At 43.6% G+C, this 18,703-nt stretch overlaps 2 protein-coding genes across 2 annotated transcripts in view; one reads left to right on the top strand and one right to left on the bottom strand.

Annotated features, from left to right (window-relative positions):
• Positions 1-3,359, top strand: part of Lasp1 (LIM and SH3 protein 1) — a 38,866-nt gene extending 35,507 nt beyond the window's left edge. Inside the window, exon 7 of the mRNA XM_034504547.2 lies at positions 679-3,359. Within this exon, the coding sequence (XP_034360438.1) occupies positions 679-852 (174 nt within the window). The 3' untranslated portion in view covers positions 853-3,359. The remainder of the gene's footprint in view (positions 1-678) is intronic.
• Positions 3,360-13,431: 10,072 nt separating this feature from the next.
• Positions 13,432-18,703, bottom strand: part of Fbxo47 (F-box protein 47) — a 33,188-nt gene continuing 27,916 nt past the window's right edge. Inside the window, exon 11 of the mRNA XM_076935848.1 lies at positions 13,432-17,931. Within this exon, the coding sequence (XP_076791963.1) occupies positions 17,819-17,931 (113 nt within the window). The 3' untranslated portion in view covers positions 13,432-17,818. The remainder of the gene's footprint in view (positions 17,932-18,703) is intronic.

The raw sequence follows: 18,703 nt of genomic DNA, 5'->3' as shown, positions 1-18,703 counted from the left end.
CAAATAACAGTGATTGGGCTGTACCTCTTTTTTGTTTTGTGGTATTGAGAATCAAACCTAAGACCCAAGGATACAAGGGGGTTTATTTAAAAGAGCTATGTAGCCCAGGCTGGCCTTGAACTCAAGATCTTGTTTTGTTTTGTATCTCAGTCTCTTGAGTTCTGAGATTCAAAATCCTCTTGTTACCATGCCCAGTATGGCACATTACATTTTTTTTCCTTAGTAATTTATTACTTTTTCGTATGTACACTGGCATTTCACCTGAGTGTGTGTCTGTGTGAAGGTGTGAAGTCTCTTGGAACTGGAATTACAGACAGTTGTGAGCTGCCAGGTGGATGCCAGGAATTGAACTCAGGTCCTCTAGAAGAACAGTCAGTGTTCTCAATCGATGAGCTATCTCTCCAGTCCCTTTATATCACATTTTAAGGCCACTATTTGTGTCAAGCCTATGGGTCTTTACTGCTGCTATGTGGAAACAGATATAAGAGACTGTACCACAGAGCCCACCTCTGGCTCCATCTTCTGGTTTATTATGTCTTTCCCCCAAGGTCCCTCAAGAGGTAGAGAGAAACACAGGGCCTGGGAATGACTTGGTGGAACCCTTGCCCGGCACAGAAGGTCTGGGTGTGGGCGAGCCTATATCCAATGCCCAGGCTAACCATTGGCTGTGGTCCGCAGAAACGGTACCGGGCAGTGTATGACTACAGTGCTGCGGATGAGGACGAGGTCTCCTTCCAAGATGGAGACACCATCGTCAATGTGCAGCAGATCGATGACGGCTGGATGTACGGGACCGTAGAGCGCACCGGAGACACAGGGATGCTGCCAGCCAACTACGTGGAGGCCATCTGAGCCCCATGCTGCCCCACCCTCCGTCTTCAATGCATTCCATGGCATCATATCTGTCCTGGGGCCTGACCCGTCCACCCTTCAGTGTCTCTGTCTTTTAAGATCTTCAACTGCTTCTTTATCCCTGACCCTCCTCCAGCTTCTGTTGCCAACCCAAGCCTTGTTCTGCCCCTGGGCTCCTTTCTCTGGCAGGTTTTCCCTTGGACCAATCAACTGATTGATTTTTTCCCCTCTCTGGATGGAACATGCTGGGCACTCTGGGGAGGGCTGGGTTGTTCTGAGGAGGGTGGGCTCACAGGGCTGGGCTGAAATGGGAGACTTAGACTGGGTATAGTGGCATACACCTTTAATCCCAGCAGAGGATTAATTCCAGAGAAGGGAGGCAGAGGCAGGCAGATCTGTGACTCTGAAGCCAGCCTGGTCTACATCGTGAGTTTCAGGACAGCCAGAGCTATGTAGTGAGACCCTGTCTCAGTTTCACTTCCTGCCTTAGGCCCTGGAAACCCCTGGCCCAGCTCCCCTGACACCCTTCCTCCTAGAGCTGGGGTGAGCTGCATACTCCTCATACCTCCAGGTGGGGCTCCACACATCCCCAGGGGGTGGGTATCAAAGGCCTCAGTTGTGTAGAGAACGATGTGATTGATGACCTTTCCCCTAGTCCATCTTCCTGAATCTGCCTCCTCCTGGGGGCATCCAGGGGAGAACAAAGCTCCTGCTTCAGGCTGAATCCCTGCCTCTGTGTACAGTCCTTCACACGGACTGTGCCATTCTGCCCACACAAACCTAGAGTGGCCAAAGAGCTCCCCAGAAATCCCAGCTTGGGTCAGATTCTTGCCTTAGTTCTAGGGGCAGCAGTAGAAAGGAAGGAACGGGGTGTTCTCCTCAGGCTTGTTTGCTTCCCTCCTCCGAAGCCTCCCGGGACTCTCTTTATCTCCCTGGCTGAGAGCCTGCTGTGAAGAGTAGAGCTAGGGACAGAAGCCTTTGGGACTTGACTGAGCTGTTTCTTCCTGTTCCCCTGGGTAAAGGTCTCTGTCTCCTGTGGCCTTCCTTCCCCAGCACAAGGCTGGACTGGCTTAGAGCTCTGCAAAGCCAGAAAATGGAGAGAGTTTTCTGGAGCACAGGAGGCCCTCCCACCTAACTGGGGAGGTGGGAGAAGGCTTCTAGGTTAGACATGTGCTTTCCTGTCTTTGTGTCTAAGGCTACAGAGTATGGTACCAGAAGGACCAAGTCACCCGCACTGTTGTGGCACCTCACCTGAGGCTCTCCTGTCCTTGAAGCAAAGGAGAGAGTCCAGGGCTCCAAAGCTGGCAGCACCATCTCTGGGCTAGTGCTAAACTCAAGTTCCTCCTTTGCATCTGGGGCCTGGGGCAGTGCTCACTTGACTTCATTCATCTCTGGGTTTTCTTGTCACTCCTCCTGGGTCCCCTGAGTCCGATACAGGTCCCTTTACATACTCAGACCCTGCTGCAGGTGATGTTTGAACCTGAAGACCTTGGTCAGGCCAGCATTGTGGTTGTCATGAGGGCTTGCCAGAGTAACCATCTTCCTGCCTGGTCAATCCCTTTACTTCCGACCCTAGCTTGGGTGAAGGCAAGGAGTGTTCTGGTGGGCACGGGGAGAGCCTTGTAGGGGCATCTCAGGAGCCACTGGGGAGGATCCGGTCCATTCCATTTCCTCTTGATCTCAAAGCACAATGTGGTTCTGGGGACCAGAGGTCAGGGGCACTTGCTCTTGGAGGGCCTGTGTTCAGGAGGTGCTACAAGCCTCCTGGTTCCTCTCAGCTGAACCTCCCTTCCCAACATGTCAAATCAGCTGCTCTTCTAGTGTCCTAGAAATGGGGAGGGGGGAGGGTTCTTTCATACACCTGCAGAGGGAAGGGGAACTACTTAAGGTGCTGAGGGCCCCAAGCCTGCTGGAGTCCATACTCTTACAGAAGCATTCACCCCTAGAAGAGCACAGAATCCCCAAGCCCGTGGTCTCTTCATTTGTAAAGTCTTTTCAGCCAATCAAAACCCAGGAAAGAAGGCACCTTGGCTATACTGTGAACTTAACGTTTGTGAACCAATCCTGTAATGCAAGAAGCCTCGTGGCGAGGGACATGAATTCTCCCCATGTTGCTTCCTGGTTTCCCTCCTCATGTTCCTTCAGGGAACAGTTTATTTTCTAATAGCTGGACACGAGACAAAAAGTACTACCCCACAGAGCCTGTATTTAAACAGAAACAGAAGTGACCCTGTGAAGTCCGCCTCTGTCCAACATTTCATCTGTGTGAGTGGGGTGTGTGTGTGTGTGTGTGTGTGTGTGTGTGTGTGTGTGTGTGTGTGTAGCCACCCACACTCATCTTTTATATTGGGTTGTCATCTTTCTTTGGTCTGTTTGGTTCCCTCCCTCCCGGCCTCGTGCTTGGGATCAATTCTTTCTGGCCTGTTATGATTTTGAACATTGACTTGAACCACAAAGTGAATCTTTATCCTGGTGACTCAAATAAAAGTGTAATTTTTACCTGCGGACTAGGCTTCTTCCTCTTTGACTCTGCCTGTCACTCACAGTGAACCCAGCTACCCCTCAAATAGAGAACTCTAAAAACCAAAGTCTCTTGCTCTCCCTACATTGACACTTGCTTTCTCCTTGAAGACATAGCCCAGCCCTTCAGTGGCATCCACCAATGACACCTCTGCCCAGCCTGGGGCACTGTCCACTCAAGGCTGGCATTCCCTGAATTCAGAGGCCCTCACATTGTCCCCCTTCTTTAGTTAAGCATCTTCCTTCTCGCCAGCCTTGGGAACACGTTGCTCTACAAGAGTTCAAGCCAAAGAGTGAGCTCAGCCCAGGCCTGTGCTAGCCCAGTGTGTCCCACTGCCACGTTTGAATTGTAAATCAACAGAAAGTAGGACAGCCCACAGTGCCACCACAGGGGAGCCTGGAAGCCGCCTTCCCTCCTCTTCCATCTCCCAGCCCTGTGGTGGCCCATTCCCAGCCAACTTGATTGCAAACACTGCAGCCTCTTCGCTCCTGGGCTTGGGAAGTCGCCTGTGGTGAGGAATGTACTGGGCCCTGGCTCCTGGTCAACAGCCACCTGGCCAGAGGCTTTGTGGACACGGGCATTTTCTACCTGGGTTTCACATGAAAGCATCCTCTGTTGTAATCAGGAGACCGTGTGGCTGAGTGATCCCAGTGTGGGGAGTGCTCCAGTGTGGGGAGTGCTCCAGTGTAGGGAATGCTCCAGGCAGCAGGAGCTTAGAGTTCTCAAGAGCAGGAGAAGAGTCTGTGACCCAGTGTGGCCTTGTCGCTGGCCTTGCCTGCTCAGGAGGGCTCCCCTCTTGGGAGTGGCCTAAGTTAGAAAGAGGGTTACTAATATCTTGAAGGCCTGGGCCCTTCAAAGAAAATATTTGGGGTGAGGCTAAGGATGCCAGACCTTAGAAGTTGGCCTACAGAAATTCTTTTCTTTTTAATAAGAAACCGTGCACAACACAGAGCAGAAAGCATTAACATACATCAGTGTGGGGTGTGGGTTTTTTAACGTGACTTTATGTATGTATGTGTGTGTACATCAGGTGTGGCATGTGGGGACATCACAGAACAACCTATCTTTCCACTGAGGGCCCCAGAGATTGAACTCAGGTCGTCAGGTTTCGTGTAACTCACCCTTACACTTTGAGTGCTATCACTGAGTTTTAGTAAGACTCTGTTCTCTTGGGAAAAACCACGAGAAAGCCAGCTGTAATGGCAGTTCTCAGGAGGTTGAGAAGTAGAGGTAGGAGAAGCCAGTCAAGGGCCTGCCTGGGCTACTTGAGACTATTTCAAGACAAAATAAAACGACAATAATTAATAATAATACAAAAAGGAAAGCAAAACCCCACTTGGATTTGCATTTCTAGACATTACCCAGGAGCGGGGTGTGTGGGTTTCTTGCTGTTTTTTTCTGAGAATGACATGGGGTAAATCTGGGAGATCCAGAGAAAACAAATGAGGGTAATGGCAGCACAGAAGGGAAGGAGAGACCTCATATGACACAAATGAGCTTAGGTTCCTCGGATCTCCCAGACCAACAAGGCAAACCAGTGTGGGGTGGACTCCAGGAGGGTATGCGTTTAGGACTGTGAGAACCTCGCTTTGACTCCTGCCCCCTATTGACAAGTTAAATTTATCAGGCAAGCTCCTGACCACCCTGAGGTCAGGCTAAAAAAGACTTCAGAGCTGCTGAAATGACCCCACGTGTGCAATACCCGGCACAGTGGAAAAACTCAGGTCCCTGCCCAGGATCGTCCCCTGAGACCCACATGAGACCTTCCTCCATGTTCTCCTCTGAACTAGCCGATTGCCCACAAAACTGGTAACAATTAGTTTTCTGAGATAGACTGCTAGAGATGCGTGAGAGGAAGAAGGAAGAGGGCAGGCAGACGAATCCACTCCTAAGGGGTCGGTAGAGATCCTCCGCTCGCACCTTCCGAAGCAGCCCACTCAGTGCAGAAACTGTGTCTAAATCGAGATAGCGTTTCCACACAAAGGGGCGGGGCTGGCTTCCTGGGAAGAAATCGAACCTCTCTGGTTTTGCCTGATCTAAAAGTAGCTGTTCCCTGGTTACCCACCGTGGGCTTTGTGATTGGCTGGCCGTGATGGTGGAGGTGGAGAGTAAGCTGCTGATGGAGTGGCAGCATCCCTTAGCCTCAGGTCTCCGGGAGGGGGAGGGAACAGGAAGCGGTAGGGAATAGGAGCCATTTCTCCGCGCTGACCGACCTCCACGCTTGCAGTTCCCACTTCCCCGGAATCTAGGGGACTCCTCTGCTTAGTACTGAGCCATGCTGGATATTTTCATTCTCATGTTCTTTGCCATCATAGGCCTGGTGGTTCTGTCCTACATTATTTACCTGCTCTAGTGGCCTGGAGCTGCAGGGGCTGCGAGGGGAAGGATGGAGCTGAAGGGCCGAGCATCCTGCTTGCTGACGCACCGGTAGATTTTTGCTTCTGGTCATTATTCGGGTATTGATTAAAAAACAAAATGAAAAGAGAGCTTTTTTTTTTTTTTTTAATCTATTTGTCATACACACTGACGTAGCATTTCTTGGATCAATCTGAAAAGAATAAGAAAGCCCAGCTTTCTTTGGGAATTGATTTAAAATGTGATTTCTTAAAAATAAACTTCACTATAAATAAATAAATAAAAATAAAATGCACTAGATTTTAGGTAGAATGGGAGGGAATTATGTGCGGGGTGGTGGGGGAACTATTATTTCCTAATTTCCTCTTCCAGGTAGATGCAAAGCCAAGTTGTCCATTCTCTCCTGGCAGTGACTACAGTACATCTTTATGTATGGACAAGGCAGTTTTCAAGTCTGCTGGCACAAGTGCATTCATTAATTCACTGCACCTGGCACAAAGTACATTCATTAATTCACATCAGCTGGCACAACTGCATTCATTAATTCACTGCAGCTGGCACAAAGTACATTCATTAATTCACTAGTAATTAACTCCCACTTGAGAAAAAAAATAGCAAATGAAACTTACTTGGGGTAAAGGGTGGTGGAGGTACCCACGTTCCCCAGCTGTGCTGGCACAATTTGGTGTAGAGGAATGAGGGGTGTGGAGGGGATTCTCAGAGCTCTTGGTAGTTCCTGACCAGTAGAGGTACCCCTGCTGCAGTTCACAGCTGACCCCTTTGTTTTTGGGTTCCCACAGCTCCTGTGTCGGGTCCAGCAAGAGGCCTCTTACCACCAGCAACAACCCTGAGGCCCACCTGACTTCTTCCAGTGTATCCGGATGTGGAGGATCCTTGGCACGAAGGCATTCTGTGAGGCAGGGGCATTCCTGGGCACACCAGGAGTCCAAGAATGCCAGCCACTGACAGCTGCTGCATGCAATTGAGCTGTAGACAGGGGGTATTGAGAATATGGAGGGTTGGAACAGTGAAGTCAGGGTGGAGAATGCCCAAACATTCATATTGGCAGCCTTTCCTTAGGTCTAAATGCAACTGCACACGATGCTAAAATGTTCTTTCCTTTCTGTTTCATAAGCAGGTGTTCCCTTGTAAACTCAAGGGCAAACTCTGTCTGATTGGTAATTTACAGACTGTACAGCCTGAGGTTGTGTGGTTTCCCTTGATATACCACCCACCCCACCCCAAAATCCTGTTATTTGCAGTCTTTAAGATTTATCATTTCTTCCCTCCTTTTCCCATTTGTTCCCAGCTCCTTAGTTGACTAGAGGTGCATGGTTGTGAAGTCCGTATTCTTTGTGCCTACCCATAAAACATTGAAACAAAATGCCTACATTAAATTAGGAGAAAAATTTTATCCCAAATGAAAGGGTTTGAAACTTTGAAAAAAAATTTTTTAAACGTTTTTTTATCTTTAAAAACAAAGCTGTTATTTCCTTGTCCAGTTAGGGTTGAAAAAAACTGTGTTTTAGGATACAGAGTGGATTTGACCCCAAATCTGTGATATCTGTTATTCCCTTGAAGTCTCTATCATCATTTTTCTGCACTGATTTTTTTAGGTTAAAATAAACAAGAATGAATAACTTCCTGTAATAATATTTTGTTCAGTTGCTGTTTTAAGAAGAAGTGAGTACAGTAGCACACGCCTGTAATGCCAACACTCGGGATTAGAGACAGAAGGATCGGGAGTTCAAGGCCAGCATTGGCTACATGAGATCCTATCTTCTACAAAGAGAGGGGCTGGAGAGACGGCTCAGCTGTTAAGAGCACTTGTTGCTTTTGCAGAGGTCCCTGTTTTGGTTCCCAGCACCTATATGGTAACTCAGGTCATCTGTTACTCCAGTTCCAGAGAATATGGTATTTTTTTGGTTTCTGCATGTACTGTATGCACATGTGGTGTACAGACATACAGGAAGGCAGAACACCCATATACATAAAATAAAAATAAAAATAGAGAAGCAGAAATTGAGGTTGTATAATTTATGCCACAAGTTTGCTTCTTAAAGGTCCTTTCTGGACAAACCTTCTTGTGGTTACCCTATAGTCCTAGAACAGAGGCAGGAGGACTGACATCAGCAACAGAGAAAGAACTCACATCTTCCCATTCTCTCTTTTTTTTTTTTTTTTTTTTTTGCAGTGCTCAGGATTGAACCCAGGGCCTCACCCAGGCTAGCCAAGTACTCTACCAGCTCTAGCCCAAGACCCTCACATCTTAAAAATAATGGTGATAGCCGGTCGGTAGTGACAAATGCCTTTAGGTCCAGCACTCATGAGACAGGCAAGCATATCTCTTGTTAGTTGGAGGCCAGCCTATTCTACAAAGTGAATTCCAGGACAGCCAGGGCTACTCAGAGAAACTCTGCCTGGAAAAAACAAAAACAAACAAACAACTAAAAAGATACAATCCAGACAAGAAAGAAACATCAATTTTATCTACTAACAGATCCATTTAAACTCTGCAGCTTTAGTGTATTCCTAGACTGGAAAAGATTTCCTATCCCTTCCATGTTAAAATTCTAAAACAGCTAGGTGTGGTGGCACACTTAGAGGGCAGAGGCAGGCGGATCTCTGAGTTTGAGGCCAGCCTGGTCTATAGAGTGAGTTCCAGAACAGCCAGGGTGATTCAGGGAAACCAGGTCTTGAAACAAAACAAACAAATCTAAAACTCTAGGCGAAGTAACTGTGGCCAGCTCTGAGTAGTTACCACCCTCTCAGCCTTCCCCAGTGGCCTTCTTTGTCCCAGGTAGGGTCTTGCTATGGAGCCCAGTCTGGCCTCGAACTCACAGTCCTCCTGCCTCAGCCTCCTGGGTCCTGAAATTACAGGTTTGTGACCATCTTCACATAAGACTTTATAGTGAAAATTCAACTATGAGATAAACTTGAGGAGAAAATATATATATTTTTACTGCAAATTTATATCACCGGTAATTTGTAGAAGGTGTTATGACATTAAGAAATGTAATACTATGTGACAACATGGGCTTAAGACAAATAGCAGATTAACTAATTGATGAGCATGGCCCTGGGTGGTGATATATTTAGGGGTAATCTTCAGGGGTACCCTGACATTTCCCTCTTAAGTATTTCTCTGACACTAGCATAATCTTATTATTTCAAACTCTAGTTTGTTCCTTCCTTCCTTCCTGTCTTCTTTCCTTTCTTTTTCTCCTCTCTCTTTCCTTCCCTACTTGGGAGGAAGGTGCTCTTATGCAGCCCAGGCTGGCCCCAAACCTGACATCCTAACAGCCTCCACTCCCAGAGAGCTGGGATTACAGGCCTGAAGCACTGTGCCTGGTCCAAACTACAATTTTCTACCAAGATAGTAGTTCTGTATCCTTACCTAAGTACCAAGGTTTGAAGGGATCCAAAGTGCAGAGTTAATCATGGTGATTAAATCTTTATGGCATAGTCTCTAATCAAGTTTCACTCTGAAGTTCTATGAACCGAAGTTCCTCAGTCTGTATCCATATGAAATTGAAACAACTTGTCAGTAATCCCACGAAAGGGCAAAGAGGGTAACCTCAGAGAAGAGGCATATGCCTCCAGATGTGGGCACAATATAAGATCAGATAAATTATCCTTTAATTTTTTAAAAATTTCATCTTGTATTTATGTGTTTGTATTTATGTATCTTGTATTTATTCATGCCTGAGTGTATGTTTATGTACCAGAAACTGCAGGAACCCAGGAAGGGCAGAAGAATACGTCAGATCCCCTGGAACTGGAATCCAGATGGCTGTGAGCCTCCCTGTGGGTGCTGGGAACTGACTGAATCTGGGTCCTCTGCAACAGCAGTAAATACTCTTAACCATTGAGTTAAGGCATATCTCTCTCCAGGCCTAGACTAGCCTTTTAAAAATGTTATTTATAAAATATCATAGTTTTAAAAAACATTTTGTATGCGTGTGTGCGTGTGTGTGTGCGTGTACCGCAGCCTGTATATGGAAGTCAGAGGACAACTTGTAGGGTGTCTGTTTCCTCCTTACATTATCTGGATCCAGAGGATTAGACAGGTCTTCAGGCACAGGTACCTTTATGTCTCCATAGTTTTAAGAAATAAACTTTGGAAAACTGTTGCTTTGTGCCTACACACCCAGGCAATAACACACCCAGAAATAACAGTAAGTTCTCTGTTGTATTGTGTTGTGTTGTTTTTGTTTTTTCAAGACTGGGTTTCACTATACTTGAGGCTGGCCTCAACTTGCCATCTTTCTGTCTCGACCTCTCCAGCGTTAGTATTATTTGGTTTTGGTGAACTTATTTGCTTTAAAATTTTTTATTATTATTTTATGTATATGGGTGTTTTGCTTACATGTTTGCCAGTGCACCACACATGTGCCTGGAGCCAATGGAACAGAGGCCAGAAGAAAGTGGAATCTCCTAGACTTGTTACAGCCAATTGTGAGCTGCCAGATGGTTATTAGGAATTGAACTTGGTCCTCTGCAAAAGTAGCCATTGTTTTGGAGCTGGAGAGATGGCGCAGAGATTAAGAGCACTGATTGCTCTTCCAGAGGTCCTGAGTTCAGTTCCCAGCAACCACATGGTGGCTCACAGAATATCTATTATAGGATCTGATGCTTTCTGGTGTGTCTGAAGACAGTTACAGTGTACTCATATAAAATATATCTTTAAAAAATAGAAATATATATATATTTTTTTCTTTTTTTAAAGATATGTATATATGTATGTAGACATTATTTTAACTGCTGAGCCATTTCTCCAACAACATTTTTAAAGATAGTCTCTGAATGATGTTCAGGTAGGTCTCAAGCTTCTAGGTTCAAGTCTGCCACTCAAATAGTTAGATTTTTGATTTTTTTTTTTTTTTTTTTTTTTTAAGTTGGCCTGGAATCCATTGTTGTGTTGATTTGAATAGGTTTGGTTTGGCCCCCATAGATTCATGTGTTTGAATGCTTGGCCCACTTGGGCCACACCTATTAGAAAGTGAGTCCTTTTTGGAATGGGTGTGGCCCTGTTGGAGGAAGTGTGTCACTGTGTAGGTAGGCTTTGAGGGCTTCTAGTGTTCAAGCTTTGCCCAGTGTGGAAGAGAAAGTCTCTCCTAGTTGTCTTCGGATCAAGACCCTCGGCTCCTTTTCCAGCACCATGTCAGCCTGCACACTGCTATGCTTCCTGCCATGATGATAATAGACTGTAAGCTAGCCCCAGTGAAATGTTTGTCCTTATAAGAGTTGCCATGGTCATGGTGTCTCTTCACAGCAATGAAACCATAAAACAACTATGTACCATAGGCTGGCCTTGAACGTGTGGCAATCCTCTCGCTTCTGTCTCCCAAGTACTGGGATTACAGACATAAGCTACTATGTCTAGCTAGAAAATGTTTTATTTCATATTTAAATTACATGTATATTGGGATTCTCAAGCACAATAAAATATTAAAAACATTATTTGTGTAAAGTTTTGTATACATTTCACAGATCTCTGTTATAGTACCATCATGTAAAATGGAGCTTATATCTGGTTTATGCCAGTGCAATAAAATGTATCTAAATAACTGTAAATTATGCTACAAACATTAAGATGATATAATGCTAAGAATCATTACACTAATATTTTTGATGAAATTATAGAAGTGATATAATTTATTTTAGGAAAACTACTGAGGATACATTTTGAAATGGGGCTGAAAAATTAAAAATCTATTAAATTTCAGGAAAAATACCTTGCTTTTCAAAAATGGCTTAAATTTAGCATTAAGCATTATTCAAAATGTAAACTTTCTTAACATATCATTTAAATTTGAAATTACAAATAACATTTTCCTTAAGCATAGTGAGGTAGAAACTGTCTATTATTTGCTTTGGCTTTTATCAGACTTGGTTTTTGTAAGGTTGAGAACCACTACCTCCTCTCTCTCTCTCTCTCTCTCTCTCTCTCTTTTGTTTGTGAGCGGGACTCGACGAGAGCGGGACTCGAACCTGCGCACCAAGAGACGGTGCGCCCTCTGCGGGCGGGAGCCTTAAGGGCCGAGCCACCAGCGGTTCGCTGTACTTTTGTTTTTTTTTAAGACAGAATTCTCTGTGTATCCCTGGCTATCCTGGAACTCGTTTTATAGACCAGGCTGGCCTCAAACTCAGGAATCCACTTGTCTCTAGCTCTCAAGTGTTGGGATTAAAAGTTTGCACCACCGTGCCGACTAAAAACATGTAAGGATCACTTACCTATCTTGGACAATACCCTAGGTTGTATCTGATCCCTCCATGACTGAAAGGAGAAAGGAAGGGAGGGAGGGAGACACTAAAATCTTGTAGTTTTGGGAAATCGCTAGTAATAATAGTAATATTTGCTTATTTAGGGATTTGGAACTGGCATTAAACTGATAATTATATCATCTATTTTAGCAGCAATTGGAATAATGGTTGGGGACTTTCAACTAAAGAGAACATCATACAATGTTGCCTTATTTAGAGATTACTATTCAATTTATGAGCAGTTACTAGTAAGTTAATGTTTGGATGCCACAATGTTAAGGATAAGATAAACATATTAAAACTATCTGCAACATTGTTTATATTAAGACAATTCCTCAGAGCCTGCAGTGTAGCTTAGTGGTGGAGTGTGTGTAGCATGCTGGAGGCCCTAAGTTTCTTCCTCAGCACCTGAACAGACAGGCACACTGTAGCCGCCTGTGGAACGGATGAACTGGGGAGGGCACAGCACACAGACCTGGGATACACTCAGTGGTACAGTGCTTGCTTAGTATGTGCAAGGTGCTGGCTTTGGTTCCCGTTCCCAGTGTTTGAAAACAAGTGCTCACTTTTGTCTTGTTTTGAGACAAGGTCTTGCTGTGTATGCAGTTCTGACTGGCCTGGAACTTGTACAACAAGCTGGCTTCAAATTAACAGCAGCCTTCCTGCCCTTGCTCCTACCTCCCAGGTGCTGGGATTATAGGCATGCAACCAGCTCTGACGATTCATTTTTAAAAAATCACTGTAGGGTTTAAATTGATAGCTTAGCCAGGTATGCTGGCACAAGCCTTTCATTCCAGTACTCAGGAGGCAGAGGGATCTTTGTGAGTTTGAGGCCAGTCCACTCTACATAGTGAGTTCTAGGCCATCCTAGATAGTGAGGTCCTGTCTTAAAAAAGAGAGAAAAAAATTAACAGCTTAAATAAATACAAGTACACTGCAGAAATTCAATGAATGAAACAATAAGAAACTCTGAACACATTAGAAATATTTCTAGTTTAAACTTAATTTTATTAAAATGAGTAAGAAATTAAAGTTGAACAAATACAATATTAGTTATCAAAGATGTTTAGCACAACACAATGCGTTTGAGATAACGCTGCACACAGCTAGTGGAGTGCTAATGGAGTTTCCAGTAAGCACAGAGGCTGTCAAAGGCATGTGCAAATCTGCACTCATGTAACTGAGTACTATTCACAGAAGGATGCTGACCTTGAGGTTAACCACACAGAGAGTAGTGTTTATTTCTCAGACATAAAATGGTTCTGTCGTTACACCTTCTACTGGGCGCCTCCTGCTTGCTCTGTTCTCCAAAGGTGAACAGTTACCCTAGCAATAAACTGTTATTAACAAAGACCTAGGAGTGCAAACAGAGTGGGCCGGTCACAGGATCGGGAACTTCTTTTTCTTTCCTTTTTTTTTTTTTTTTTTTTTTTTTAATTATCAAATCATAATTTTTACTTTTTAACACAAGGGTTATAAACACAAAAACGCAGGATGTGGGGAAGGTGATGACACAGGAGCATAGGTTTTCAGGGGGAGTACAGATATCTTTCAGAACAGGGTATCAGCTGGGTAAAGTTTCAGGGGACAAGGTCACTATGACTCTGCCTATGATTTACTTGTCCTTATCTAAGTTGGTATATCTGCCAAGGCTGCCTATTTAGAGGGTTTATGACTACTCAGGCTGGTAAATTTCCACAAAAGCTACCTGTTTACAATAGCTTATAGCCATCTGTTTCAGTGTTTTTCCACAGAGACCCAAGACTTTGTGTTAGCAGACATGTATGTCAGGCCTATTGCTGATTTTAGACTTATGGCTGATTTTAGGCCTTCAGTGTATAAGCAGGGCTGCCCCTGACATCTCCTCCCTTCTCCAAGTATAGAAGGGCTGTGGCGATTCTAATCTTGCCAAGGCGGGGATAGAGGCCTGACCTCTAGTAATTAAAGGGGACCTTGTAATGTCTCCGGTCTTCCTGTCGTTGTCCAATGAGGCATAAGGGCCATACACATCTGGATGTCTTTTTCCTGGAGAGGTGATACTTTTGACATCAACCCCTATGCAGTCAGGCTGAGATCAGGAACTTCTAAGCAGGTGCCCCATGAACAGTGCTGAACTTTGCCACTGCAACTCACACGCCACCACTTAGGGACTGAGAGGACAGATGGCATCACCACAACAGTGTGCTACAAGTGCATGGTTTCACGGTTAATATTGTCATCACAAGCTACAAACTTCAGTTCCTAAAATGAGTGGCAACATGGTGTGCTGTGTGTACAGAAATAACAATAACAGCAATGCAGTGATGCCATTGACTTTCCCTTCTAGTGAAAGGAAACCCACACAAAAGGGAAAAGATATCCTGGGAGCCTGGGTCTCCAGCAGTCACAGCGACTTGAGATGATTTGGAAAAAGACAGGAGAAATTATCTGTTTGGTTGAAAGTTTACAGTGTTTTTGTAACTATTCTAGTTAATTCTAGTCTAGCCAGTTCTAGCATTTCAGTCTACTCATTTTCAAATGTCCCATTTTGTATGTGTGTGTCTGTGTGTGTGTGTGGTTAATTAGACTGCCTGTTACTTAAACCTCTGTGCTATACAAATGTCTTTTTTTTTCCAAGTTAATGTCTCTCTTTCTCTCTCTCTTTTTTAAAGATTTATTTATTTTATTTATATGAGTACACTGTAGCTGTCTTCAGACACACCAGAAGAAGGCATTGGATTTCCATTACAGGTATCTGTGAGCCACCATGTAGTTGCTGGGAAATGAACTCAGGACCTCTGGAAGAGCAATCAGTGCTCATAACCACTGAGCCAATCTCTCCAGCCCCTTAATGTCTGTCTGTCTGTCTGTCTCTTTTTAAAGAAGTTTATTTTTTTAATTATTTATTCACCACTGCTCTCTTCAAACACACCAGAAGAGGGAATGAGAACCCATTGCAGAGGGTTGTAGGCCACCATTTGGTTGCTGGGAATTGAACTCAGGACCTCTGGAAGAACAGTCAGTGCTCTTAACTACTGAGCCATCTCTCCAGCCCAATGTCTCTCTTTAAAACTCAAAATCACTTTATTTTTATGATGAATGTACTTAGCAAAATCAATAACCAGATCACTGAATTATGGAAATTTCAGATTTGTTCCCAAATTTACTTTATCTGTTAATAATTAGATGACGAATTTGCTAATTTACTTTTTAGAGATAGAAAAAAGGAGCTGGGCAATTGTGGCACACATGTTTAGTTCCAGCACTTGGGAGGCATAAGCAGGTGGATCTCATGAGTTCAAGGCCAGCCTGGTCTATACACCAAGTTCCAGGACAGCCAGAGCTACACAGGGGTTTCCTGTCTCAGGAAGAAGAAAGGCCATTACTACATTCATGGCTTAATTTTCTTTCAGATTCAAACTCAGGAGAAGTGGGGAAAGTAACCAAGATTAATAAAATTACATGAATTTAAAAGATTTTATGGCAGCAAGTTATGTCAACAAAGGTGCAAAAAATCAAATCCCAATTAAATTAGCAGGATTATAGCTCAGTAGTAGAGTGATTATCTAGCAAGTGTGAGGCTTTGAGTTCAATTCCCAGTACAGACAATAAATTGTTTTAATTAAAATATGCTTCTTTGGTAAATTTTCTGAATTGTGGAAACTTACGTTATTTAAAGCAAGCTTCATAATAATACATTTCTTTCTTAAGAAAATGAAATTATCTTTAAGAAAGGTTTATATTTATTCTATGTATATGGGTATTTTGACTGGATGGATGAATGGATGTGCACAATGTATAATATGCCTACACAGGCCAGAAGAGGACAAGGAATCCCCTGCAACTGGAGATACAGATGGAGTTAAGTTGCCATGCGGGTGCTAAAGACTGAATTGGGTTCTCTGTAAGAGCAGCCTGTAGTACTCTTAGCCTCCTAAAATGAAATTATCTACTTATCAAGATCTTTAGAGTTAGATGTGGTGGCACACACTTTTAGTTCCACCACTCAGGAGACAAGCAGGTAGATAGATCTCTGAGTTCAAAGCCAACCTGTTCTGCATACTGTGTTTCAAGACAGCAAGGGGTATGTAAAGAAACTGTAACTCAAGAAACCTAAAATAAATAGTAAATGAAAATAAGTATAATCTTTAAGATATTGTTCCCAGTAACATTTGCTTTGTTTTCTCTTTCTTTCCAAGAAAATGTCAACTTGAAATCACTAGTGTTTTGATAAATCTAGTCATCTTTGCAAAGTGTGTGTGGAAGTATCAGAGACAGAGAAAGAATGAGGTGTTACTTTGTTCTTGCCACTTGCTGTTACCACAGGCTGCCCAGGCTGTTGGTTACAGATCAATTCTTCAACTGAACAGAAGAAAATTAAATGAGGAAAAAAAGCAAGAATGTTTCCCTCCCTAAATCTTCAAATAAACTCTGAAGAAAAAAAACCCCAAATCTTCCCACTAGTGGAATTATACTTAGACAACAAGAAGGCGATTAATTTTGATCCATATTAAATTTGTTTTTGCTATTGAAATATAGTAAAAGCCTGATGTCACAATTTTTATTTCTCCACAATTTTCACTGTCCTTGGTACTATCAAATGTTCACTGAGCCTTTTGTTAAAGTTCATGGATTTTCTTTATACACCACTGCTGAAGGTGACTTCCTGATCTCCCAGTATGCTGAGGAAAAGAAGGGCAGCCTCTGAGAATCTGGTGGGACAGTGAGTGTGGGTTGGGGAAGCTCAGTGGTGAAGTGCTTGCTTAGCTGCACAAAGCCCTGGGTTTGACTGGAGAAGAGGAAGAGGAACCACAGGAGGCCCCTGCATTACAGCCACTTTGACACAAGTGGAGGTGAAGGTAGGTGGTAGGTCTACTATATGGGCCTAGAGTTTCTGGGGATTCACAAACTCTCTCCTCCTGCCCTGTCCCCTCTCTCTTTGGATACTTTACAGTCTGTGATTTCAGTTCCCATCATCAACCCTACTTTCTGGGACTGGGAGCGAAGTCTTACAAGAACAGAACTGACTTGTGAAGATTGTTCTGCCAGCAGAAGAACTACTTACTTTTATTATGTTTTTCTTCTGCTTGCAATTTTCTGCTCTAATCCCCAGGGAAGTTACAAGATGATTCCATTATCTAAAAACTATAGTTCACACACACACACACACACACACACACACCCCTTCCTCCACTTGTAGACCTTTTGTATTATTGTCTTGCAAGAAATATATGCACGTGCCTATATGCATATAAATATACATACATACATAATACATACATACATATATACACACACTATCCACACATATTAGTTTGGATTTTTTTCTGTTAGTTCATACAAATATAAATAACATATAAGATTGTTTTGTAACCATATGCTAAGAAGGTGGTAAAGAATGTGACTTACATAATGTATATTCTAAAAGATTAGAAAACATGTGGGCCCTATCTGCTCAAAGTCAGCCAAGTGAACAGAGAGCACTAGTCACTGAATGTGGCAGAATTAGCTCTTGCTTCAAAGAGCCATATAAACAAGTTGGGCTGGCTGCAGATTCTTGGACAGTTAACACTCTGATTTGGTTTGATGTTATATTTACCAAGAACTGGAGAGCCAGAACTTGTCTTCCAGAAAAAAAATGCAATATATTCTTAGGTTTGCCTGTTATTTTCTAATAATCAGAGTGAAACAGTTACAGCTAAAGTCCTGTGCAACTGGAGTTTCTGGTTAATTAGATTTTCAAGAGTCCAATAGGTGCTATCCTTGGATGTGAAAAAGCATCACTCTCCTGAATGCCAGTCCAGGGGGCGGGGCATATACACTTTAGGAGACAAGCCTCCTGACTTAGGAAGAGACAGCATTCATGGTCAGATACAGTACCTCCTTATGGAAGTTTGCCTGAGCATGGAGAAGATGGAACAAATTCAAGAAGCCTCTGTCATCGTCATCACGCTCTCCTGTGATACATGCACAAGGACAGACAGCAGGGAAAGGGAAAAGTTAAACATTTTAATTCATGGCTCAGGAATGTAAGATATTCTAAGTGTCCCTAAGATTGATTGATTGATTATTTATTTATTTATTTATTTATTTATTTATTTTGAGACAGGGTTTCTCTGTGTAGCCCTGGCTGTCCTGAAACTCACTCTGTAGACCAGGCTGGCCTCGAACTCAGAAATCCGCCTGCCTCTGCCTCCCAAGTGCTGGGATTAAAGGCGTGCACCACCACCACTCGGCCGGGCAGAATATTTAAACAAGAATTTTTGTCGGTGATTTTTTCTAAGCCAGACATTAACCAGTAAAGCCATGAAATCAGACACTAGAGAGAAAACAGGCAAGGACCCTGGTCTATGCTTTGGTATTTCTCAACCTTATGTCCTTGGGTAAGTCAGGTTCTATCTGTGCTTCCCTTTTCTCGATGTGAAACAGGGATAACGAGGAATCTGTCTGTCTGTCTGTCTGTCTGGAGACTCAGATGCTCTTGTGTAGAGGGTCCTGGCTCTGTTCTCAGCACCTGCACAGTGGCTTACAACCATCTACAACACCCTCTTCCAACTTCTGTGTATCAGGCATACACACGGTACACAGATAAAATAAAAACAGTAATAATTTTTAAAAATGTTTAAAGGGCTGGGCGTGGTCATGCACACCCTTAATCAGAACACTGGAGAGGTAGAGGCAGGTGAATCTGCATGAGTGCCAAGAAAAGCTTAAAATAACAAAAGTCCC

Source organism: Arvicanthis niloticus, chromosome 6 (assembly GCF_011762505.2).
Source record: "Arvicanthis niloticus isolate mArvNil1 chromosome 6, mArvNil1.pat.X, whole genome shotgun sequence".
NCBI classification, from domain to species: Eukaryota; Metazoa; Chordata; class Mammalia; order Rodentia; family Muridae; genus Arvicanthis; species Arvicanthis niloticus.
This window is presented reverse-complemented; position numbering and strand designations above follow the sequence as displayed.